The 25745-nt window shown below is 42.4% G+C and overlaps 1 protein-coding gene across 2 annotated transcripts in view; it reads left to right on the forward strand.

Moving 5' to 3' along the window:
- Positions 1-25745, forward strand: part of ETV6 (ETS variant transcription factor 6) — a 127108-nt gene that overhangs the window by 17721 nt on the left and 83642 nt on the right. Inside the window, exon 2 of one of the 2 annotated variants that reach the window (XM_066550535.1) lies at positions 25024-25150. In XM_066550535.1, the coding sequence (XP_066406632.1) occupies positions 25024-25150 (127 nt within the window). The remainder of the gene's footprint in view (positions 1-25023; positions 25151-25745) is intronic. The other variant, XM_066550536.1, reaches the window with a different exon arrangement.

Here is a 25745-nt window from a genome sequence, read left to right on the forward strand (position 1 = left end):
TTTTCTTTCTTTCTTTCTTTCTTTCTTAATTTCTTTCTTTATTTTCTCCTGAGCCTCAGCACTGCCTGCAAAGTTGGAAAACTTAAATAATCTCATGTACTGAAGGAAGGTTTGTATCCCTCCTTCCCAGTAAAATACATTCAGAAGGTCTCTGACAAATAAGAAATTGGTGCAGGATCTACCTCATCAGTTTGGTTGACTGCTGTAGAAGACATCTGTCTTTTATTCATCTGGCTATTATTTCATTATCATCTCCTTGTGGGTACTGTAACAATTGGAAGAAATCTCCAGTTATTAAATCCCTTTCAGGTTTGTTTAGAGTGCTTGTCTCTCTTGGTTTTGTGCCTTGTCCCATCTCAGAGGTGTGATTTCCTCTTGATTCTGCTACTCCTTGCTGAACACTTGACACAGTACAAAGAGGTGCCAAGGTAAGAGTGCAGACAAGCACTGCTGTAGACTTGTTCAGCAGGGACTCAGTGGATATCAGACAGTGAAAAGGTCGGATGCTGAATGTTTTTGTTGAGTTTAATTTTGTAAAGGAAAGAACCCCTAGCTTAACCCTTCCCTGTAAATAGATAGCCATTAGCTCTTGGGACATTGTAATTAGTAGATAGAGCTAAATATACATAAGTGAGATTTTCATTTTTTGTGGGGGGAAAGGCAGGGGAAGTGGTGAAAACAAATTATGTAAGATTAGAAATCCTTGATTTAGAAATGTATCTTCCACAGTCACCCTGCTGAATGTCCATGCATTGCCCTCCCTGTTTCTCTGAGTCCTGCCACTCTTCCTGTGTCGCTGCTGGTGTGGGCTTTCAGCTCTGTTAAGGGACAGCAGCTCTGACCTGACAGGCAGCTCCCAGGCATTATTCCCTTCCTTTTCCTTTCCTAGGCTGAAACAATCCATGTTTGCCACCTTGTCTGAGATCAGGCAGTTTTCCAAGCTGCAGCAGCTGTTAGTATATTCCTCTTAGGTTATTTGAGCTGATGCACAGAAGATTTTGGAGCTGCCCCTGCTGGGCTTACTAAAGTTTCTGTGAGTTCTTTTTGCTGTATCCATCCTTGAATTAGATCAGCTCAAGCAATGTTATTGTGCAATTTTTCCTCAGGACCAGTACAGCAGACAAGAAAGGTGTGTGTGTGTGTGTATGTGTGTGGGAGGTTTTCAGTCCTGTAAATAATAACAATAATCTCCAACTCTTCACTGGTCACTTCTTTCCTCTCCCATTACTCCCAAAGAGTGCTCCTGCGTGTTTTACTGGTGATACAAGGTTTCCTTTGGAAGTTAGGTGCCAATTTGAGCTTCACTCAGAAGCTTCACATAAAAGTTGTTGAAGTGCTGTGAGAGAGCACGAGCTCCCTTTGAGCATCTTGCCTGCCTTTGGGGTATCCCTGTGAAGAGCTGCAGGTTCTTAAATGCTTTGAGAAGGGGCAAGGGGATCAGTTCCTGGAAGAGTTTTCTTTCCCTGGGGGACCCTGGAGGAATTTTACTTGTACTTTATATCCACTTAGTGGTGAGAACAAATGCACCTTGCTCTGCATTTCTTGGAACTGTGTCCTGCTCACCACTTACATCTCTAGTTGTGGTGCTGAGTGTTTTTGTGTACTCCTGACTCCTGTGGTGGTTGTGGATTTTTTGCCTTCTGTGGTTTGAAGCTGAGTTGCTGAGGACTCTCTGTGTATAGGAATAACAGATTAGAAAATGAGAGGTTGGTAGGCTCAAAGAGCTTCCTGAAAGTGTGGGAGTGCAGGCCAGAGAAAGGAAGAGAAATCTTTTTGAAGCTGTATCAGTGCTTTCCATGGACAAGAATAGCAGGCAGAGGGTATTGACAGAGTGGTCTGAGGATAAGTGTTGCTGCATAGCAAAGTGTTACTGCTGTAAAAATCACTGCTATCCACTCATGAAACAAATTCTTCCAGTGTGAGTGCAGTTTTACTGGTGTGGTTGAGTCACAGCACATTCTGCTCACACAGCTGTGTTAATGTCAGTCAGACCTGGTGAAGGCTGATAAATCTGCATGTGTCAGTAGTGTACGTGCAACCCTTAGAAAAATGATGGAGGTGATGTGAGGAGCAGCTCAGATCATGCCTTGTGACATGCTCTGCCCCTGGAGGAGATGGCTGGGTGTTCTGTTGCAGGTCTGTAACACATGTGGTTCATTACTGCTGCAGTGGTGTTTGTGCCCTTCATCCAGCTTGTAGAATGTCCTTCCTGAAAACAGTTCAGCTCTTTACCTGAAAGATTGTAGTGAGTGGTAACCAGGCCTTGGGTCCTTGGTGGAGCAAGGAAGTATTTTGTTTTGTGTTTTAGCTGCTGTTTCCAAAGGCTTTACAAAGCAAATCAGTGGAATTTCCTGGTTTTCTAATAGGGAAACTGAGGCAGAGAGGAGCGGGGGTGAGAAGAGAGCAGCTTATGTTGCACCTACAATCCTAATATGGGAATAGCAATCTGTTTTGCTTTAGCCTGGTGCTTTGGGCACCTGTTCAACAAAACATTTAAGCATATGCCTAATGATATACATGGCAATAGCTCCCTTACCATTTCCTCTTTTCAGAGCATCATAAACAGTGCTTCTCCCTGAACCCAGACTGCAGGGCTGTGCCCACTCATGCCAACCCATTGGAATCACCCAAGCTGTCAGCCAGGACACAGCTGGTGTCAACATCTGGCCTGTAGAACCTGTCTTATCATTAAGGATGCAGAAGGTGGAGCAAAGAGTCATCTGAGCAGTGAGGAAGTGGTAGTAGTTGGGTTGCAAGGAGATGGAAACAAGCTTGTTTGACAGGTGGCTCTTGGATGCAGTTGACTTGAAAAGAAACTCCTGAACCTCCAGGTGAGCTCAGAGCAATCACACAGAGACAGCACAGGGTCACCAAGCAAACACTTTATTGCAGCAGTGTAATGACCCATGTTAATCAAGCATTGAGTGTTTAAGCAGTGTAGAACCTCTGTTTAAAAACAAACACCAGCCTAAACCAGCACCAAACCCCAACCCAAACGAGCAGTGACTGTTCCAATACATCTGCTTGTCTGTCTTCAAAGAGATTTTCAGTCTTTGCAATTATTCTGGCATAAAATGCTTCATGATTGTGCTAACAGGCAGACTTGTGTCAGCCCTGGAAGCTGCTTTAACGAACCCCAAGGTCTGACAGCCAACTTCCCTCTTTTAAGAGCAGCAATTTGTGTATCTCAAGAAAATTACCTTTTTCAGGATCTCAGCTCAGGAGCTGTTTGCCAGGTTGTGGGATTACAGTGCCTAGAAAGCATTACAACTCCATTTGCTGCTGCATTCTCCTCTTGTATCACATGAGACACCATTCATTTTTCTCCTCTGAAGACCAGCCTCAGTTCACTATATCCCTCTGGGCATGTTGATCATTCTGGGGCGTTTGCCACTGATTTTGGAAGGATATGATTCAGAACTTTCATCTGGGTTGGATTTTCTCAGTGAGATTGTTTATGAGAGAACAAATTTCAGGATCATATCCCAGGATTTTATATACTTTTGTTTCTTTCCATCTATAGATCCAGATCCAGGATTTTTGTGAGTGTTGCAATCTTAGCATCAGGACTTAATCCACTCTGATTAGAACCAATGGGAGTTTCCATTAGTAATTGCCACTGACGTAAATTCCAGCTCATAAATTAGGGATCAAAATTTATTATGATATTGTAATATGCTGCATTAAGTGCAATATAGATTTTATATATATATATATATAGTAATTTTATATGCAATATGTGTTGTTGCTTGCTACATTTACTTTTAAAGTAATGTTACTTTCTAAAATTAGAGATTACTGTAGGCTGGCTGAAGAGTTAGTCTGGAGTAGATTTTCTTTTTTTTTTTTTTTTTTGTCCAATCCCAGAGACAGCTGGATTTTTTTTATGGGTGACTCCTTGCCTGTGCCTCAGTAATCCCTGCATTTAAGAAAAAAAATCTAATTTAAAAAATACTCCTCTGTTGTCTTGTACAGCATTCAGTAATCCTCAGACATCTTACACCACAGATCACAGGCACAAGCCAGTAGCAACAATAGACTGATGCTGTCTTTGATGTTTGGAACATGCAGATAACTTTGTTTTCACAGAGAAGCAAATTCTGTAAAGGATTGAATGGAGTGAATTGATGTCTAAAGATGCCTAAAAAGAGCAACTGTATGGAATGAGAACAAAAACTGGTCACTGCCATAAAGGTGCTACCAAATTAGTAGGCATTGAGTTAACATCTAATCCCTTAGCCTGAAGGGTTAAGATTTACGTAAATAACATCTGCATAATGATTTTTTAAATGGCTAAATGGTTTAATAAAAGGTTGAATTAAATTTATTAAATGGTTAGTAGAAAGCTAGAGCCACAACACAAGGAATATTTTCTCATTTTCCTCTTTTGTTTTGGGAGATGCACAGGGCAGACAGAACTGGTGGTTCAGAACGGGATTGCTCATCTCTGCAATATCTCAGAAGGTAGAGTAATAGAGCCCACCTAAAGAAAGAAAGGAAGATACCTCTCCCCCTTAGAAACCTACAATTTGTGATGCAAATCAAAGGGAGGCACATGTACCAATTTCGAAACTTACTCTTAGCTCACCCAGGTAATTGCCATACATGAGATTTGCATCAAAAATTTTGTTAAACTTTCATAAACAGTTTACCAGAATTGTATAAAACTTCTGTGATCTAAGGTTCTGTGGGTACTGTAAATGTCTACTGAGATTTTCTGGACCTGAACTTAATTTTGGCCAAATATAAGTTGAGCATCTTCATAACTTGAGGGTGAAATAATTGAAAACTTCAGCGTTTACAGTGATGATTATAGCTAAAAGACTTGAACAACAGCTCTTGATCTGAACATTCCCAAATTTGGAAGTCTGAAATTCACATCTGGTTAGAATTTTTAGATGGAAAGATTTTATCCTTAAAAAAAAAATACATCACTGATGCTGAAACTTAAAACAATTGCAAAATACATCCCTCAGGAAATACAAAACATGGTATGGAGGATTTTTTGTTTTGTTGTTTTTTTGTTTTGTTTTTTGTTTGTTTTGTTTTTTTTTTTTTTAAGGAATTGATTGCTGTGCTTCTCACCTTGATGTTCTCAGTTCACACTGTTAATTCATATTGATTATGAATATTCATATTAATTCATATTTTATTCAAGTTATAAAAGAGGATGGTAGCTTAAAGCAAGGTGCAGCTTGTGGTTAAACAAGCTTTGGGAGTTTTGGACTGGCTGTCAGTGGGAAAGCCAAGGGTTAATGGTTTGTTGTGTCAGCTCTTGGTGCAGAGATGTGGTGCTCACACACCGGGAGCAGTTGTACAAACGCGCTCGTGTCTGAACGCCTGCAGGCTTGCGGCTCAGTTTTATGTGATTGGGGGGCTTTTTTTAGAATCCTTTTTAAAAATACACAGGAATTAAGCAATTTCCTTTACATGGTGCCTCTGCCAAAGCCCACTGAAGTCACTGGGAAGACTCCCACTGTTTTTAGCTGGCATTCAGATCTATCTCTATGTGTTCCTTACGGCCTAGGCTACTGCGAGTGTCTGGGGAGGTGTGGAACCATCTCAGTTCTTCTGGAAGGGCTGTCCTGCTGTATTTCAGTTACCATGGAATAGATTGCCTGCATTACTAGCAACATAATTATTCTGGATCAAAAATACTTCAATTCCAGAATTGTCTCCATGTGGGGAGCAACTCTGGAATAAAAATCAGGCGATGGCTTTGTCTGCAGTAGCTGGTGCTTCTTGCTCGCTTTCTGTAGGCAAGGTGTTTTAAACAGAGGTGAAAGGCACTAAAGTGAATCCCTTTTTACATCAGCACAGCCAGATTCTGCGAATCTTCCCTGAATTGTAGTTGTTGTGATTTATAAAATGGAACTAAAACATCCATCCTCTCCAGACCCAGGTGTGCAGAAGTCCTTACTGTGAGCCCTGGCTACACTCCTGAGCTCACGTTCAGGTCTGTGCAGGTGCAGTTCTGTGCCTGTGACTCCAGTGGGACACTGTATGTACAGATCTGATGACAGGATTGTGGCCCCACAGGAGTAAGGGAGCACAAGTGTTGCCCTTTGTTTAGGGATCAAACCTATCCACTCTCACATTTTAAAGGGAGCCCCATATAGAGATGCTGGAGTAAACCCTGTGTCATTGCCTTTTCCCACTACTACAGATGAATCAAAACACTCAGTAAATGAACTCTTTTTATAATGCGTGTATAGATCCTGTGAGTGGACTTGGAGCAGACTTTAAGGCTGAGATTTTACAGTTTCTATTTTTTTTATGGATCTACCAAGACCTGCATGTCTAAGCATTTTGAGCTCATTTTCCAAACTGCCATATTACTTTTGTCTTTTTATCTGTTCCTTTAACATCCTAACTTTTCTATTAATGCGAGTACTGGTAAATTCACTACACAGATACAATATTAATTCCAGACATTTCACAAGACAGTTTTTAGACATTCATCCACATGATGATGTGTTAACTTTAAAGCATGTACTTCAGAAATAAAGGAGTTAAGCAAAAAAAAAAAAAAAGTTAAAATGGAACTTATTCAGCCCCTTCTTTGCAATACATAAATTCATGTACAAATACGGAAATAGCACGATGAGTTAGTGTGTTTCCGTGCCATTTTTTATAACCACATGTGCTGTTACCTCTCTAGCATGTTTGTTACATAGAAATAGAACATGGCATTTCCCATTAAAAATGTCCAAAAAAGGGGTTTTTTTTAATAGATCTTTCCTTCATGGTAGGAAGAAAAAAGTTGTTTTTTAATTTAACTTAATAAAAGGAAAAAAAAATCTGATTTCAGGAGAAACACTTTTTTTTCCCCCATAAATATAAGGACATATTTTGTTAACCATAAACAGAAAATTTGCCACTTCTCTGTATTACTTCCTATCTTTAGATCTCTGCTATCAGTCTGTCCTAAAATCTCATATCAATTAAAGCAGATATAGAAGCTTATCATTATTGGACTTGGAGAAATCTGGTTGAAGACCTGGTCAGACATGATGTTCTGCCTGCAATTAATCCAAACTGAAGAGGTACTGCCTCAAGTATGTATCACCATATTATTTGTCCCTTCCACTTCCACTCCACCTGCCTAGAAAAGGCTTATTTGCTCAGCTTTGCTTCTGTAGTTGCTTCCTAATCCAGTTCAATCAAAATTATCAGTTTGGGTTTTTTTTTTCCTTAATTTATTCTGGATAGCAGATTTATTTTAAGTTAGAACATTTTCATTAAATGGTGAAACTGGGAAGCTGAGATTCCCATCTCAGTGAGATTTAGCTCTCAGTGAACTTGGGGTCTGTTGTGGTTTCCTGAGCTAGATTTTCCATGTATCTGAAGCCTACTTTCATAGTGGTATCTATATATTGAGGTGAAAATGTTTATTAGAAAGCAAAGGCGTTAGAACTGCAAACAAATTCTGTTTAAAAATAGCAGAGAATGTATTTTTCCATTATAGGAAAAAAATGGAAAGCAGATGGTGGGAATTTTTGACAGTGGGACTTACTTTATTTGTTGGTAGAAGGGGGCTTGTTTTGGAGGATCCTTTGTTCTGTAAGTAGGTGGGGACAAAGAGACTCATCTCCTTCAGAGCCTAAATTGTGCTGTGAACTTACACACCCCTGGCCTGGGTGCTGTAGGGCTGAGGGGCCATTCCCATCTGCCTACAGACTGGGTTCCAGGTTCAGGTAATTGAAATTAGCCCTCAGCAGTTTGAATCGTCTGTGATTTCATTGCCATGGTGCGTTTTGTGATCCCGGCTCAGCTGGGCAGAGTCACCGTGTGGATCCCTTGGAGCCGTGGCCCCTGTGCCGCTCCAGCACATTCTCTGTGTGTTCATGTTCGTTACCCTCTGGCAGGCGCTTGCCACATCTGCTCAGCTCCCTGTTCAACCCCTCGCTGCCTGCCATGGGAGTGACTCTGCTTCCTGAAAGGGCAGGGGAAGGGAGGGAGGAAAGGAGCAAATGGGCTGGTGCAGAGCAGCCCTTCTTCCAGGCTTTCTCTTTTGTATTAAATTTAGCTGTTGTGGCCATGAGCAGGCTTGTGCTCGGCAGCAGCGCAGTGTGGTCCCTAAACCATCTCTGTTTCCTGCTGATTTCATGTTTTGCTGGGAAGGATGTGGTGCAGGACATGAGGCAGGATTGAGCAAGGAGCACGGGCGTTAGTGGAATGACCTTAGGGAGAGACAGGCTGGTTCTGTCAACTCTGTCCAAAGGCAGGTAGCTGTGACCTGTCATGTAACAACAGGCTTTTCCTTCAGTGCTGGAATCATTCTCTTGTGCCATGGTTTAGTTGCCTCCCAAATTGCCTGATGCTGAACATTTATTAAGGACTCCATGATCAAATGTTTGCGGTTTGACAGAAGCAGCTGACACTGGTTTAAAGGGAAATATGTTGTAATATTACCTCCAGAGAGCCATGGAGGAGAAACTTTGGACAGGATTTATACTTGATAAAATTCTGTTTCAACATAGTTGAGAGAGGCAGGAAATTTCTCCTGTGACTTTTCATTATAACGTCATCATGAGAGCAGCATCTTTCGCTTCTTGAGAATCTGTCTGTCCCTGCTGCTAATTCCCCACCTGAAATCTTAATTTAACATGGGTGACATGAGACACACTTCAGCAGCCCTGAAGAGAAGTGTGGACAGCCATTCCCATGATAAGGTTATTAAGAAGAGTCCAAGTTGTCTCAAAGCCTGTTTTTTTGCATGAAACTTGAAGAAAATGAGGTCAAGGTTCAGGTAGACTTTGGGGATTTACAGTGGTGAAGGAAATCTTGCCTCAGTGCAATTAAAATGTAACTGAAGAAATAACTTCTGGTTTGTTTGGTTGGTTTTTTTCCGGTAAAATTTCCCCTCTTGGCTTCAAAGGTCTTTGAATAAAGAATTATATTGCTGCAGTCTAGCTGAACAAAAGCGATGAAACACCACGTGACATCTACAGTTTGTACAATCATCCTTAATAATGTGCTCATACATCACAAGAAATAATCAGGTATGGATTTTTTTTTTTAATATATAGACCTGAAGTTTTCTGAAGACAGAGTTGGCATTTTGGTCAAAGATTATATAGATGCATCAGAGAATCATAACCTCCAGTGCAGATAGGATCCATGTGGCCTTTCCCGGTCTGCTCTCAAGGTGCAGTCAGGTCCTGCTTCTCAGCCCTCAAAGCTTATTCAGGCTTTTGCTATCTCTACAGGGATGGCTCAGTGATAGTTAGCATGGGCAAGTACTGCCTTATGTTTAGAAATTAATCCTGTCTTTCTGGATGCTGAGGATTTACTCTTGGCCTAGATCTAGTGTTTGTGTGAGTGAATAAAGCTTTTTTTGTTTGTTCTTCCCTTGTTCCCTTGTTCTCTGAAACAAATGTCTGAAATTTATAGGTAAAGAAAAAGATAGTTGTGTGGGTAATAATGTTCTTTAATGATACAATTGCCCTGTAAATCTATGCCAGGGAACTTGCACTTGAGATTACCCTCATTGCTGTACAAATTGGCTGGCAGAAGTTGAATAATTTGTGGATATGGGGAACATAGATTTGTCAAATGTGTACATAATATGTGAAAACACAGATTGTATCACCTGTGCTAGATTTTTTTGGACTAGGGAAGTGTGGGGTTTTTTGGTTGTTTCTGAATACTGATCTAGATCATATACTTTAAATAGCATCATTTGGTAGGAAGTGAGAAAAACCAAACACCTTGAGAGACTGACCACTAAAGATTTGTCCTCGCTGCTCTGTCAAAACACCTGGTAGCTCCAGTTTCCCCACTACTCCCTTTCCTGTTTGCATACCCATCATCCTTACCTCCACTAGAGTGCTGCTTTCTTCTTGAGCTGAAGTGGTTGAAACTCCTTGTTTCCAAAGCTCCAGTTAGAGAAACAGTAGAGTGTAAGCCATCCCAGCTCCATTAACTCAGCAGCTTGTGTGTAGCTGATCAAATGCCTCTGCTTAACCTGAGGGCCATTTTTGCCTAGGTTTGAGGCCCAATAGCTTCAGGTGGCTCCTGGACTTTGCTCTGGGGCAGGTAAAGAGCACTCATGCATTCCCTTTTGCCTAAAATGCTTTTGGATTGTAGCTCCTGGTGACAGGGCAGTAAGGAACAGGAGTTGAATCCCTGCAGTTGTTCATTAAACCCAGGGCTTTGGCTAGATGGGAATTTGTGGTCCAGGGTGAATTCAAAGGATGTGATTACAACTGACTCTCATTTACTAACACAGGTGTAATATTTACTAGCCAACACTGACTTCAGGATGACCTTTCTGGGTGGCTCTGGGCTGATACACCACTTCTGAGATCAACACTATGCTGTATGTTTGGAGCAATGTCTGCTCTTATGAGTATTGAGATAAATTGGTTCAAATTAATACAGGACAAAGGAGCTTCTAGATGACCCCTTGCATAGCAATGGGTTTCATAACGAGATTAGTGTTGAGTTGCATCTCTAAAGGATGGAGGTGGCTTTATCTAAGTAATTTTTCAGATGCAGCTGGTGTTGGCTGACCAAAAGAAATCTTGCAATTTTGCTTTCATCGAAAGGATTAAAGTTGCTGGGGTGTGAGGCTGGAATAAAATGATTTTTTTTTACAAAAAAACCCCCACCTGCCTTCATTGCATTAATAGCACCTATATTCTGAATAGTGAAAACTCCATCTCTCCCTCTCATCTCCAGGACTGTTCTTTAGGGCTTGTAGAGGTATTTGGATTTGCAGTTTTTTTTTTCTGAAGTCTGCAGAGCTAGTGCCCTTAGAATTTGTATTTCCACAGTAGGGGATGGAGGTGGGATGGAAAAAGCCTCACCACCTTCAACAAAAACAAGATGTTTATGCTCCTTCTGACATTCCAGCTCTTGAAGGCAAGAGTCTGCTGCTTCTACAGACAAGGGGGTTGTGGTGTTTCCTCTCACTTGTTCTCATGGGTGTCTTGTGTTTCCTTTCCTCAACAGTGAGATCTGATTCTTTTTCATGTTCTCTGCTATATCTGTGAGATAGCATTGTTTCCCATTTTTCTTTTCTCCCATGCACTAGAGAATTTGTGCCCCTAAACGTCCACCTGTCTCTTAGTAACAGGATTCCTCATTCTGTCTCCAAACTAGGAGCTCTGGGTACATCTGATAACAATTTCTGATGTGCCAAGGGTGGTATGTGCATCTCCCAACAGGATTGATGTTTTGGGTTTTTTTGGTGGTGGGTTGTGGGCGTTTTTGGGTGTTTTTTTGGTTTTTTCTGGGTTTTTTTTCCCGTCTGTTCTGTAATTTCAGGCTTAGCTATGGCCAGGGGTATTACCATGCTGCAAGGTATCACAGACTGTGTCACCAGCCAGGTATTGCAAGTAATAGGAGCAGGTAGTTCGGCTCCCTAAAAATTCTAGTATCTTTATTTTCCATGTTTGCAATTTCCAGTGTTCAGCAAAACCTCCAGTTCTTGTCAGTAGGAATGTGCATGCTTGCTCACAGGGTTTTTTTCAGCTTAGTTTCTGCAATGTCAAATATTAAGATCTTGCTTTTATCATGCAAGTTGAGGTGAGTTTCAGCACATGTTTCTGATTAATACTATAATTTTTGGCATTAGGATTAAAGTCAAAATAGAGATATGTAGTAAAATGCATCTATAGCATAAATGTATGTGCATACACATGTTGAAAGATAGAAGAGCATTGTTTGAGAGACTGGCCACTGTTTCACCTACATCAGTTAAGCCAGTAAAAAGTTTTACATTTCCATCCAAACCAGACTTACTCTGCTTTTAAATGAATTAGTAGCTTTAATTTTTCCCCACTGGGACCTTGGATCATTGTACTATGATTCCACTTTGGATGGGGATAGGAAGAGGAGAAGCTAAATAAGTTTAAAAATATGTTTTATTTTTTGGCTCACAAAGTTATGCAATTTTAGCACTGGATTGAAGGCAGGAGGCAAATAGAGTGGTCTGTAGTTGACTGCACAACAGCTGCAATTTGCTGCATGGATATCATCCTGTCATGTGCCCGGTGTCTAATTCTGATTGGATTCTCCTGGTGTGAAGAATCACACTTGCCATCAGTGGGATGTCCGTCTGTCTGAGCCTGAAAGCAGCTCAAGGTTGCAGGCTGTAGAGGAGGAGTTTGTGGGATGGCCTCACTATGCCTATGAAGTCTGATGCACATGATTTATAAGCATCCAGTCTGTTTTGAGGGATCCTTTCTTGCACTATGAATGCAGATATTAGTGTTGAATTCCTCTGTGGTGGCCACTGAGGGAGCTGGGCACTCAGGCATTTTGCAGACATTGGGGGTGGTGTTTCTGTGGGGCTGGCCAGTGTTAGGAGGTTATTCTCATTTAAGGTGATTTTAAGGACTCTCAACAGCTTTCTGATTTTTTTTTTAAATTTTTTTTTTGGTTGCAGGTGTGTAAGGAGTGGTGCCCATTCACTTGCTGTACACTGAGATTGTATATCCCTCATAAATGGTTTGTAAATCACTTTGGGATCTCTCTGGCTGACAGGCAGATCCTGTGTAAGCACATCAGGCAGCCCTGCAAAGCCCAAGCCTTAGGGAGCTAAACTGGCTGCCAGAGCAGCAGGTGTGTCAGCTCAGAGTTACCCGTGAGGAGCAGCTGGAGGCTCGAACTTTGCCCGTCTGTTTGCTCAGGGTTTATCTCATCCTTTATTGTGCAGCCCGGTGAAAATGAGCGTTTGCTGTGGCGGTTCAGGCGGGGCCCTGGAGCCGCAGCTCAGCGAGCGCAGCCCTCGCTGCTCTGGGGGAAGCCTGTGCTTCGTGTGTCATCACAGGACATGACTGCTTTGGTACACTCCACTGATTTTTTATTCCTTTTTTTTTATTTAATTTTTTTTTTAATGTCTATAGTTTTGTTGTTGTTGTTGTAGGGGTAGATTTTGACATTAGAGAAGGGCAAGAGTGCTCCAAACAGAAAGCTAAACTTGCATTTTACTTTTAATTTTGCCTCAGGATTGTGCAAGTGGACAGCAAAATTAATATCAAACCAGAAATTTCTTCTGAATCAAAGGCCAAGTGGAAAGTGTACTCTTGAGCACTGCTGCACTCAAGATTGTTATTCTGAAGAAAACCAAAACAAAACAACAATCCTCAACATTTAAAAATAAAGCCTATGTAGCAATTGAAAAGGCTATTTTTGGTGTAACATTTTGATTTTGGCCAGATTGCGTGTATTGAGGGAAATATTTACTAACATTTGTTACCAGTTCTGGTCTTCAGACCCCTGGCAGCACACTTAGAGCCAGGCAATGATGAATAATTTTTTGCCTACTGCCTTACAGGAGGATAAAGTGGCATCAGTTTCTGGGGTTCAGAACTGTTTGCTGTTGGAGTTCAGGTATCCATATCCCAGCACTGTTGGGAATTAGACATGTGCAATGTAGAAGTGACAGACTGAATATGCAGGAAACCAGCTGGTTGCTCAGAAGACCTGATCTCTGCCTCAGTTTACCTTGAGTAGTTAATTTGACTACTCTGTGCCTCAGTTTCCCATTTTATTTGCCATGTAACTTATCTCTTTAGCTGTTGAACAATTTAAAATGGGACTGCCACTATTCAAAACAGCTGTTCTACTTCAACACGGTCTTAATAATAAATGTAAACAACTATGGGCTTCAGATAGTCCAAATAAATTTAGGAGGATTCTGGTTAATTTTTGATTTTTCAACTGTGTTACCAAGGGTTGATCTTTGGACTGATATAACCAAACTTTTTCCTTAGTTGCTTTCTGTTATTCTGCCTTTCGAAGGACTTTGTGGAAAAGAAAGCAGTATAAAAATCACACAACCGGTTTGGCAGGTCCTGTATAAACAGGAGAAATGCCAGGAAAAGTCTTATGTCTTTGTTGCCAGCTTAAAAAAAAAAGGGGTTAATTTTCTCCTAATGAAAACTTCAGCTGTTGCCGTGTTTGAGGTGGACTGTGGGGATGGGCACGTGGTGGAAGGGGCTTGGAGTGCTTGCTGGAAGGAACATTCCCTCAGATGCTGGGAATATTGTCTCAGTCACCTTCTTGGCTGTAGAACAGAAGAAGCATTTTATCATGGTTCTTGTAAGCAGATTTGGTTTTTTTTTTCCCTTCCCCCATTTCCTCTGACAGTCTCAGAGCTCAGCTCTGGTGTTGAACACACCCTGGTCGATTAACTGGGGGTGATTGATGTCCCCCTGTTTTGCTTTGCTTGTAGAGGAGAGAGCTGTGCTGGTATTTAAGATTGTGTAGCTGTGAGTTGGGATGGGTGAGGAAACCTGCCTTCCCAAGTGGATCTGTGCCGTTGCATAACCGTGGGAAGGGCTGGAGTGCCTCTGTCCTGATTCTTGTGGCAAAGGAGGGATGTGTTTCTGGAACAGCTTTGAAGCTTCCTTCTGATTTAGGCCATCTCTGCTGCTGCTTGTGAGCTGAGAGATTTCAGTCAGTGCGTTGACAAGGAGGAGAGTTAGAAATCAGAAGTTCTCTCCCATGAGGAGGATGTTTAAAATCAATGCAAAAATGCAAAATGAAATGCATTCTGAGAGCTTTTGCAAGTTGTCCATGTCATTTTACTTCTCTTGTAGTTCATCCTTCTGTTTCTAGAGCAGCAGCATAACCCCAGAACCATGGCCATGTGGGTTGAGTGTTGAAATGGGATTCAGGTGACTTGCTGCTTCTTCCTGCACTTCTGTTCCTAACTGTGAACTAGGATTCAAACAGGCCCTTCCTGTGGTGCTTCACTCTCTTGAGTATTTTGGCTTTGAGCTCATCAGGGCTGTCCTCTGCTCACTATTCCTGGAACACTTTGGGCAATGGTGCTGTGTTTGTTTGCTTCTAAGTACTGTCACTGTATAAATGTCAAGTCCTAACAGTGAGATTCACAGCCAAACAGAGTTCTTGGGAGAACATACTGTTTTCTAAGGTGCCAAAGTAGGTTTTTCCTCAGCCTCTGTACCCTGAATGGGTACCTAATCTGCTTATATTTTGGTCCCTCCACTTGTAAAGGTGAGTGTAATAACACTTCCTTCATTGCAAGAAAGTGCTAAAGATACTACAGGACATATTTGAATAGTGTAGTAATAAGGACTATGAAGAAGTCTTCAGATTGAGTTAAAATGGGTTTAAGACTTGTACTTTACTCTCTTTTTTAAATAAGTCTGAAGTTTACTCTATTTCAGCTGGCTTAGTTCCCAAGCTTCTCACTTCTGTAGTGAGGCAATATTTGCAGGTCAGAGGCAGTCCTATGGTAAGGGTGGAGTGGCTCTCACTACAGTGTCCATTCAGAGGTGAACCAGCAATGCTTGGTTGTGAAAACAAGCCAAAGATAACCAGAGTGAAAACTTCAGCACTTCTGTTCTGCCAGGAACAACATCATAACCAATGCTTCAGGATTATGAGCTAAAACAAAATAATAATTTGAGGAAGAACAAAAAGTGATGCAGAGGTTGAAAGGAGCAATTAAAACAATTGGGGAACTTAATGAACAGGAAAAGCTATGGCAGAAGGCAAGCAGCTAAACTGAGATTTGTCACAGGACTTGACACACCTGTGGGCCTCAGCATTTATCCCACTGTCCTGTTGGCACAACCAAGGCAGTGAGGGCTGTGGTAGTGCCACAAGTTATTTTGGAGAGTCACAGCAGGTCTGGCAACAGGCAAACTTGTGTCCTCACTGTTTCTCTTCAAACCTCTTCTGTGGAGCTTGTTTTATCCTGTGCTTTGCTGTCTGGCATCTGCCACCCAGCCCTGTGCAGCACCCCTGTACAGGAGGTGATCCACTTCTTGTTCCTCTGCTGAGTGCTGGGAGTGCCCCTGGAATTTCCAGAGTGAAGGAATAAGGTCTGTGTGGGGTGTACCCTGTCACATGGACAGGTCATACCTGGAAGGCATCTCTTGTTTTCAGAGCAGTTGGGAAAGGATTGCTAATAGCTCTCCTTACGCAACAGAATATTCACCTGCTTAGTTAATTACTTATTAGCTCCAGGCAGGGACATGGCAGATTTGTTAATAGCAATGGTCAAATCATTAGAGTCTGCAGCATTAATGGAAGAGAAAGCATTTAATAAAGAGCCATCACTTGACCCTGTCATTGTCCAGGGAATATAGACCATATTGTTGAATTCAGGCTCTGCTCTTTGCCTGTCATCTACCACTTCTTAAAGGTGGTAGATGTCTTGCTCAGGAGCTTCAGCTTCTCTTTAAACACACATGAAAGCACATCTGTTCTTTTGGATATGCAGTACCATGACCAGCTGTTTCTGTACAAATATGTTTAAAAACTCCCCTTAAAGTTCTGCCAATCCTGATGGTCCTGTGCTGGAAGGACCATGTTTTATAGGAAATAAAAGATTTTACTGTGCCTCACACTATACCCCATGTGGTCTGTTTTCTTTTTCTAAGTAGTATTTTGGTGTCTGATGATCAGCAAAAAGTTCAGTTTCTTCTACTTTGCATTCTCATACTATTAGACTGCTGACTGGAGAGACCTTACAAAAGCTGCTAAACAGCTTGTTTAAAAAAAAAAATATTTTTTTTACAGGCTGACCTGCTGCAGATTTTGTTTCTTTTTATGTAACTTGGCTTCTTTCAGTGGTCTACCAGTGCATCTTTATGTTTTGACCACAGCTTCTTACTAGCTTGTCCTTCTGCACTATGTCTTCCAGATTACCTTCTCTTCCCTCTGTTGTATTTCCTTTTGGATGTTGGGCTGTATCTGTCCTTTCTTCTGTCCAGCTCAGTGGTTCCTTTATTCCTTCCTTACAAGCTGGATTGTTTGACTCTTGTAACACTTGCCTGCCTTGCATACATAGGGGAGTGTGTGTATGATGCAGAATGAAGAGCCTGCAAATGTGCAGGATGCAATATTCTATTCTAATATTCTGAAATCCTACCAGCTGTTTTTATATACTCTCCTTTGTCAGCTAGAGCTTCCTTTTCTAGTCACACTGCTCTTAATGTTGCTCACATTGAAGTAAGTAGTTGGAGTGGGTGAAAGAATAGGGGGAGAGGAAGATTGTAATTTGATGTTTGTTCCATATCCAGTTTCTGTACAGTAGTCAAGGTCAGTGCAAGTTATGGCCCTTTCTAGGAACTCCCTCTGCATTTAATGTGTTGGGAGAAGAATAATCTGAATCTTTGTGATATTTTATAGTGCCAGTCATCCACGATCCCTTGTTTCTGGACTAGCTTGCTAAGACAGTCTTTGAGAATGGGTATTTTATTTGGCTGTCTTCTCTTGTTGAGGATTCTGTTTAGTTTTACTCAAGTAGATATGCCCAATTTTTTCACCAGCAGCCCTTATTTATAGCTGTCCTATTCCCAGACTGGCCTAGATTCTCTCTGGAAAATTGTTTTTACCTACTTAGAGGTGTTTTGGAGCAAGGGGATGTGGCACACTTCCCTGCCATGCTGTGTGTGCTTGGTTACTGTGGCACTACTTGAATCTTCAGGATTACAAACTGTAAGGTGCAGCATTAGACCTTGGCATGGTGCTCCCAGGTTTCTCTGGGCATTTGGCATGTCCTTTTTCATGGAAAGTCTGAAGTGTGAAGAAATGCTGTGGTGGGAATGCAGAGGTGCTGTGTATGCCAATATAAGTAAGCTTAAGTTACTGGAGAAGGGAAAGACTGAGGCCCATATGTGGATTTTACGTCCACCAGTGTAAATCTGGACCAGAAACACTGTTTAAAAATAAATTAATAAAATTCACTGAAGAATTTTGCAGGTACAGATGGGAGCAGGATCCAGCTGTGTATTGGGACCAAGAAGGGCAATTTCTTATATTTGTAAGTGGTATTTTAAAAATGTGTATTTCAGGATGTTGCAGCTCTACAGGAATTCTGTTTCCATCAGTGACTGAGGGTTAAAAGAAGCTATGACTTTTATGTGAATTACTCTCCCATGATTTTTCCAGTACTTAACTGATGGGCAATTAGATATCCCAGGACAGTGAATAAGTTGACCTCGTCTGTGTGACAGTTCTGACCTGTGATTTGAGCTATGTAAATATTTGATATCCTCTTTTGTGAAGGACCCTGCTCACAGTAACTGTAGCTTCAGTAGAAATGTTCAGAAGGCAATGCTCAGCCATGGTAGGAAGATCAGAAATACTGATTGTCCTTGGATATGTGTTTGAATGAACAGTAACATTGCAACTTTGACAGCTCAGTAATGCAACCAAGTAAAAACACTTGTGCCATGCCAGCCCTGAGATGCAGAAGAGGAGCTTTCCCATAACTCATGAGAGGGCAGCTCCCTGTACACCATGTTTCCCCTTAGTCTTCCCATCTCAGTTTCATGGCCTGCAGGAGCCTTGCCCTGAAATGAGCACATGACTGCAGTAAGAGTGTTCAGGGTGTCAATTCCCACGCACACAGGCAGGGTTGTACAACCACCATATGTGACAGAGATGAGGCTTCCCAGCTCTGCCTCTTTTAGAAAAGAGAACACAAAAAGTGCAGTGAAATATCTCTGACATGCAGCTAAGCCTGGAAAGTTCTTTGCTGTTGCCTTCCTTGCTTCCCTGCTGCTTACTCACTGGCCACAGTACTTCAAAGCCTCATGTGGGATTTTTTTTCCCTAGCTATACAATTAACTGTCTCTCTTGAGCCTTCTGTGGTGCTTTTTGTGGAGTGAGTGTACCAACAAATCATGGTATAGATGCCAAAGGGACCCCATGGGTTACAGTAGTGGCCCAGCTTTTTCCATGCCCTGCTTAAACACAGGCCAGTAGCAAGTTCTTCAGAGGAGCTTTGCAGTGACAACCCCAGGATGCAAATTTTGGAGTTGCATGTTGAAAAGGGCTGGGGGCAGATAGTTTCTTAATGTCAGGCAGTTGAATCAATGGTTGACTTCTGCTTTGAAGTAGTAGGCCGGGGGGACAAGTCCCAGCTTTGCTACCTCTTCTTGGAGCCTTGCTGCAGAAGGGTGGGTGCATAGATAAGGCTTTACCCCTGATTGGACTATGATGATTCTGTTTCCAAATTCTGAACCAGAATCTGCCTCTTGTGTATTTTCTGCTGCCTAACTGGGATATCTACAGATGAAATTCTTTATTATACATATATAAATGATTGATCTGTACTGTGCTTTTAGCCTTAGTTTTATCTTCTAGTTTTACCTGATACTATCTTCACATAGTCTGTTCTATTCTCTAGTCCCCCATGTTAGCAGCAAAAAAATACTTTTTGAGTGTGTGGTTAAGCTAAGTTTTTTGCTGCTTTGATACTTGCTAATTTGTAATATTTTGGAGTGCTTGTACAATAATGCAGCTGTATCATGGCATTTTCAATGACAGCATTGACCTCCTCAAGCTGCCTTTTCATAGCACTCAAGTGCATTGGTATTGCTGTCTGTACAATTTTAATTTAATTAGGACAGTGGCTGTAATCACTATGGGAGAGAAGCATGAACATCCCCAGTGTCTCTTTTCCCCTTCCCTTTGTGATGAACCATTGCACCACTGTGTTTGTTTTTTATTTGCTTGAGTAAGGATTGAGGCATGAGGGGAGAGCCATCACCTGCCCCTGTGCAGGGAGGACAGGCTGGAAGGAGGAGCCAGGGAGGAGCTGAACTTCACAAAATTGCTGAGGTTACTGACACAATCTCTGCTTTCTGCCCAGGAAACGAGATGTTAATCTTTCCCAGTGCTGCTTTGCATAAGGTCCATTCCAGAGAGCTGTGTTTGTTTTAATTTCTCTAATTACTGATGGTGTGCTGATTATGCTGCTATAGATTTGACGTGAATTGCTATATTAATGGGATCAAAAATTAGGAGATGTCTGCCATGGAAATTAAGAAGACGACAGCAGTTGGAGGAGGGGAGGGAAGTGGAGAGTTGAGTGCATCCCCTGTTACTGCAGAGCTCTAGTTGGCTTATTTTGGGGTCTGAGCCTTTGTGCCTGGCAGAAGTTGGAGTATGCAAACTGTAACATGGACCAAAGTCCCCAAGTGTGCTGTTCAGTCCATTAGAGGCTCTGATTCATTCCTGCTCCCGAAGTTAGACCATGTAACTCATCTCACAGTGGTCTTCTGGACTTCCATATCCAGCTGTGGTACTGCATACAAACCACTGGCAAACAGTGCATCTGCCTTCCTTCCCTTTCCTCTTCTCCTCACTTGCTTGCCTAAGGATTGATTTACTTGAATCTCTGGCTGTTTTTCCCTGTTCTGCTCTGTGGCTGGTTTGCTGTCATTGTCCTGCTGGGTGCTCAGATGTTCAGGGCCTTCTGAATTTTTCCTGCAAACACATAATTTTCCTCCAACCACCCTTATCTTTTAGGCCCTTTTCCCCCCTCTGCTTTGCTTGAGCCACCTACTGCTGTGAGGATCCACAGTAGGGAAACCAGACCCTCACAGGCTCCCCCTGGCTCCTGGTCCCTTGGCCTGGCTTTCCATTTCATGGCACAGGTACACCAGCATCCTGGGACACAAATGTGTGTCAGCTTTCACTCTCAATTCCTTTCTCCCTGTGTGGTATCATCATGTGCAGTATAGGAGAAAGCTTTTATTCAGTGATTAAGGTCAGCTGCCTTTTCTGTCCCACACAAGGTATTTACAAGCCACATTGCCTGTTTTGGTTTCCTGAAAACTGCTGCATAGGTATTGCATTTCTTTGCTTTATCAATTAAAAAAAGTAGTTTTACTATGCCACCTATGCAGCTACTGAAATAATCCTGTCATTGGCACAACATAGGAGCTTGCTTAGCAGACTTTCTTACATATTTTATTTTCATTTCTACAAAAACATGTATATTCTTTGTGCCTGCCATATGAGTGAACTTAGTAAAGGGACAAAAAGACTATCAGATTGCAAGGCTGTTGCTTTGGAGTTTAGAAGGGTGAAATTATATCAAAAGCCTGAACCTGTTTTTACTTGCAGCCTCCCTCATCCTCAACTGTTACACTTCTTTTCAATTTAATTTTGATACTTTGATTTTTTTATTAATATTTTTATTTTAGCAATATGAATTATTTGTGTTCCTGACAGAGAAAATTCTGTTCAAGTAGTTTTTGTAAGTAAAGGATGCACCCTAGCTCTCCAAACTGAAATTAGTGTGTCCTTTGATGGTTTTGGGAGTTTAGTCAGCTGTTAGATACATGCCTACTACATAGTCACAGTCAGTATAACTTGATTTACACAGGATGGCTTTATCTATGGCATTCTCAGCAGCTGAATATTTAGTAAAGAGAAAGAACCCATAGATTCTCTTGATTTTTAGCCATGTGTTTCAGCCTGTCTCTGCTAAGATGGGCAGGTGGAAGCATGTCCTACTGTCAGCAGACCTGGCTGCTTGTCCAGGTGGCCCTCTTGGAGCACCAGCCACCAGAGAAAACCCCAGGGGGAGAGCCTTCCATAAAAACTGACTCTGTGTGGCTCTTCAATTACTGTAAGCAACATGAAATTTCATGGTGAAACTTTCTTGACTCCCTGTGAGCTGAAGAAACTGATCAAAAATGATGACAGCAAGCAATATGCCACCTGTTTTAGTCACCTCTTTGTGGCTACTGGCAAAATGCTCAGGAGTTGCTATTTTGAAATTTCTTAGCTGGTAATTCTTTGGGGCTGAGCATTTGGTCCCTTGTAGGTTTAGATGTTTATAGAGTCCCCTGGCAGGTGGTGAATAAGGAATGTGGTAGTACCAAGCTCTTTCTTAGCACTCATCACCAAAAATCTCACAGGACCACATCAAATGTGTATTGATTTAGTTTATTTTACCAGTACATTAAGCTGCAGCAAGGCTGTTTGCTCAGGAACACGCAAGGTTCATGCAGGTTCTACCAGCACTACCTATCCTTCCTCCCAAGCTGTGGCTTGAACAAGCCTACCGTTCTTGGCCTTAATACAAAGGGAAATATTAAACTTGACTAGTTAGGAAATGCTTTCAGAAAAATTCCTAGTGGCAGAGTATCTGGTTGCATAACCTTAGAAGCATGAGACACCAGCCACGTTTTTGTTTGGTGGATTCCACAGAGAGAAGCACCGGGCAGTCCTGGAGTTGCAGAGATTGATGCAGTGGTGTGAGCACAGGAGGTTCCTCCTGGAAACGTGACTCTAGAAAGCCTCAAAAAGCCTGGAGGAGCACATGTGACCTTGTGCATGGACTGTGCAGGCTGAGCACTGCCTGTGGCTGAGCACAGAGCAGGGCCAGGTTGTAGAACTGGACTGGTGCTCGCAGTTCTGCTGCCAGCCGCGTTACTGCCCCATGCTGCACGCAGGGATTAAGCTCATTTTTCCACAAGCCCAGTGTCTTGACCTCCCTTTGCCATTACCATTCCACACCTTTTGGAAATCTGTCCAGGACAGTTAAAGGGCAGCTCTTTCAGCATGCAGTTGTTAAATGTATTGCCCTTGAGAGGCACATGCTGTCCTTTTTCAAGACAGCTTAACTCTGAAATTACTTCACTCATTTGAGCTGCGCTCTTGCTGTAACTCAGGTTGTCTGTGTGTCTAATAAAAAGAAAGACTTACCTAATGTCTGTAAATTGCTTTGATATTTAGGCTAAAGGTGCTGACAGAAAAATGCAGGATTAGCAAGAGAGGGCATTTCAAAGGTACTAATAGGAATTGGATAGCTAACTCCCCTTAGTGCCTTGTAAAATGCCTTCTGCAAATAGTAATTCACACAGTACTGTGGATATCCAAGATGTGTGGGAAAAGTAACTGCACTTCCCTATCTTGTTTGGTTTTGGCTGTCCTGTCCTTATGAATACTAGGAAACAATGAAACAAATGCATTTCTTTAAAACAGTAAACCTCAATGAAACTGCCATGGTATAAATCAGGTTATGGTATGCCTTTAGGAGATTGATCAGTAAAGGCAGCACATACTGGAAGCATAATGCCTTAGTTTGATACAGCACCTCATGGGTCTTGAGGGAAATGGATGGGTTCTGAGTTTAATTTCATTTTCCACCTGCTCTTGGGTAGTGAGGAGACCCCTTGAAGCCACTTTGTCTTTGCAGTGGTGATTCCGTGAGCAAGCAATATGACCTGAGCTTGGACTGTATCCTGCATTCTTCAGGAGGGAGGATAGGAAAAGGACTTTGGGTCTCCCACCTATCCCCCAGTGCCCGTTAACAGAGGCAGCATCTGTGTGGCTGTATTTCAGAAATGTTCCTCTTTTTTATGAATGTCTCCATGAACAAAGTTAGCGGCTGCAGAGTGGTTCCATATCTGCGCTGTGGATGGCAGCAGGAAATGCTGGGAACTGCCAGGTCTCCCTGCCCTCCAGGGGTGCTGTGCACCAGGGGCAGAGGTGCAGATGGGCACAGAGTGCCACACCTCTGCAACAGGAAGCACAGAGTCAGCTGGTTTGGGTCAGGGAGGGAGTTGGGGAAGCTGAAAAATCAAATAATGCCTTGTAGCTCCACAGGCGCGTCTTTCATTGCGTCACAGTGAACATCCCTGTTTGGTAACTGCACAAAACTGAATTCATGTTAGCTAATGGGTTGCTGTTGACTGGCCAGTGATGAGTAGAAAGAAACTGAGTTTTTGGGAGACAGGAACATAAGATTGAACAATTTCTCTTTAGAAAGTACTGAGCTGACAGACACAGGGGCCATACTTGCAAAAATAACAAAGTGATGGTGGAGTGAAACAGGCTTGTCTTCTCACTCTGTCTAAACCTGTAATATTAGTGTGTTCTCCACATGCTGTCAGTCTTCTCTGCCGTGTGGTTATAGGGTGTTGTGGTGGGACTCCTGATGTTGAGGGTAAACTTCTGGTTCTACCTGAGCTCCTGAGCAGCAAACAGCACCTTGCAAAAGATGGAGCTGGGCTTGCTTTGAAGCGGTGGCTGCAAGACTTTCTAGGTGTTCCCTTTATTTTTAGATGTCACCTAATCTGCCTGTAGAGTTTTTTGCAAACCTCCCCTTCCCTTTGGTGGCAAGGGTGCTTACATTACATTCTGCAGGTGCCTCTATCAGCCTCAGTCTATTTTCCTGTCTCATGGCTGTGATAATGCTGTGGTTTGTCATGGAAGCAATTACCTTCTCTTGGTCCAGCACCAAATTTGTCTTTTCCGTTTGCCGGAGATCAAGGTCAGGGTGAGAGGCTGCATTTGTACTGTCCTGCAAATGCTCAGAAATTACAGTACCTCCTCCTGCTTCTGTATGTGCATGGATGTAAATACATACTTGCACTGGTGGGTCAGTATTCTGGAGAATAACATGCATTACCTTCCAGGAAGCATATAATAATAGTTTTTTATGTTTCTGTAAAATTGTGGCTATGTTTATTTACAAAGAGTATATTTTGTACTATGATTGGAGGCTTAGAATATGGAAGAATTTTCCCTTCAGATAGCGTGAAGTTTCAGTCTTAGATTTCTCGTCAGGCATTTTCCTAAGTAAGAACCTAATTGTGACAGTTATGAAACTAATACAACATTCATAAGTTGCTCTTTAACTCTATTTGACTGTACTTGGATGCAAGTTGAACTACTTCAAAGAAGGTAATGGTAGCTAGTTTAGCAAAAACAGGAGTACTACGTTACTTGATGGTAAATAGAGTAGTCTTTGGTGATGTGTTTTTCTGCAGCAATGACAAAAGTTACTGATTAATGTCTTTAAAATGGTAGGAAGGGGTTGAGTGCTAAACACTTATCTTGTTCAGATCATGACTGATTTGATAACGTAAGATTAAGTGGTTTTGGCACTTCAGTGGTACTCACGCATGTATCGTGGACTTGCTGTCAGATTTTCACTGACATAAAGCCCTCGGAGTCTCCCCACTTGCATGTCACCTCCCTGTTCCTCCCTTGGCAAATTTCTGAGAAGGCCCTTGGAAATTTCATGGCTCTCTTGAAAAGTAATCCTGCCACCCTAAAAGGTGCTTGGCCCCTCCTCAGCACTGGGCAGCACTGGCCAGTGTTCTGTGTGTGCTCTGGAGCTCCCTGGGCAGCTGGTGCACCACTAGTGCACATCACCAGGCACACACTTCCTTCCTTCCACCCACATCCACCTCCTCTGCCATGGTTTCATACCTCTGTTCCAAAGTTCACGTTGTCCTCTCTCTTTCTCTCCCTCCCCCCCCCCCCACTTTCTTTTAACAGCAGGAAAGAATTTCGTACACACCTCCAGCGAGCCCGGTACCAAATTACACCTCGTCACCACTACATGTCCCAGTGCCTCAAGCCATCAGGATGGAGGAAGACACCGTCAGACTGCCAGCACACCTGCGTGAGTGTCAGCACCAGGCTGCTTAAGCTCTTGCGCTGAGGAGGGGGTGGGGCAGGGTGAGGAGTGACTTCTGGTTTTATGGAAGAGAGCAGGGAAGTCCCTGGCTTTGTACTTTTTTGTTGTTGTTTTAATAAGCTGGTTTGCTTTTCCTGGCTGTTGTTTTTAACTGAAGAAAATTACTCTTAAATACAGCATGCTGAACTCCCCTCCCATCTCCTGCACTCCTTGTCAAGCATTTGGCCTGTTTTTTGTGACAGGCACAAATATGGAGGGTTTATTCTGACGGGAAGTGCTATGTTTCCTTCCACTTTATTGGAATTGCTCAGTTACACTCTGCATCACAAGGTCAGAGTTTCACCAGCTGTGGCAAGTGGAATGCATTTGTGCTGTGGCTGTTTTCAGGTTCTGAGGGATCTCAAATACTTGTGATGCCCAGGCTCTCTAGTGTAGAGCATGATTGCTGCCAGAGGCAGTGGGAAAGGAGGAGGAGTGAGCTTAGCTGTGCACAAAAAGATGCTGCAAAGGAGGAAGGGCATATCACTGACATTGGAACAAAAACTGGAGCTGAGGGCAAGATCAGAGCCAGGTACTTCCT

This window comes from Molothrus aeneus, chromosome 5, assembly GCF_037042795.1.
Source record: "Molothrus aeneus isolate 106 chromosome 5, BPBGC_Maene_1.0, whole genome shotgun sequence".
Lineage (NCBI taxonomy): Eukaryota > Metazoa > Chordata > Aves > Passeriformes > Icteridae > Molothrus > Molothrus aeneus.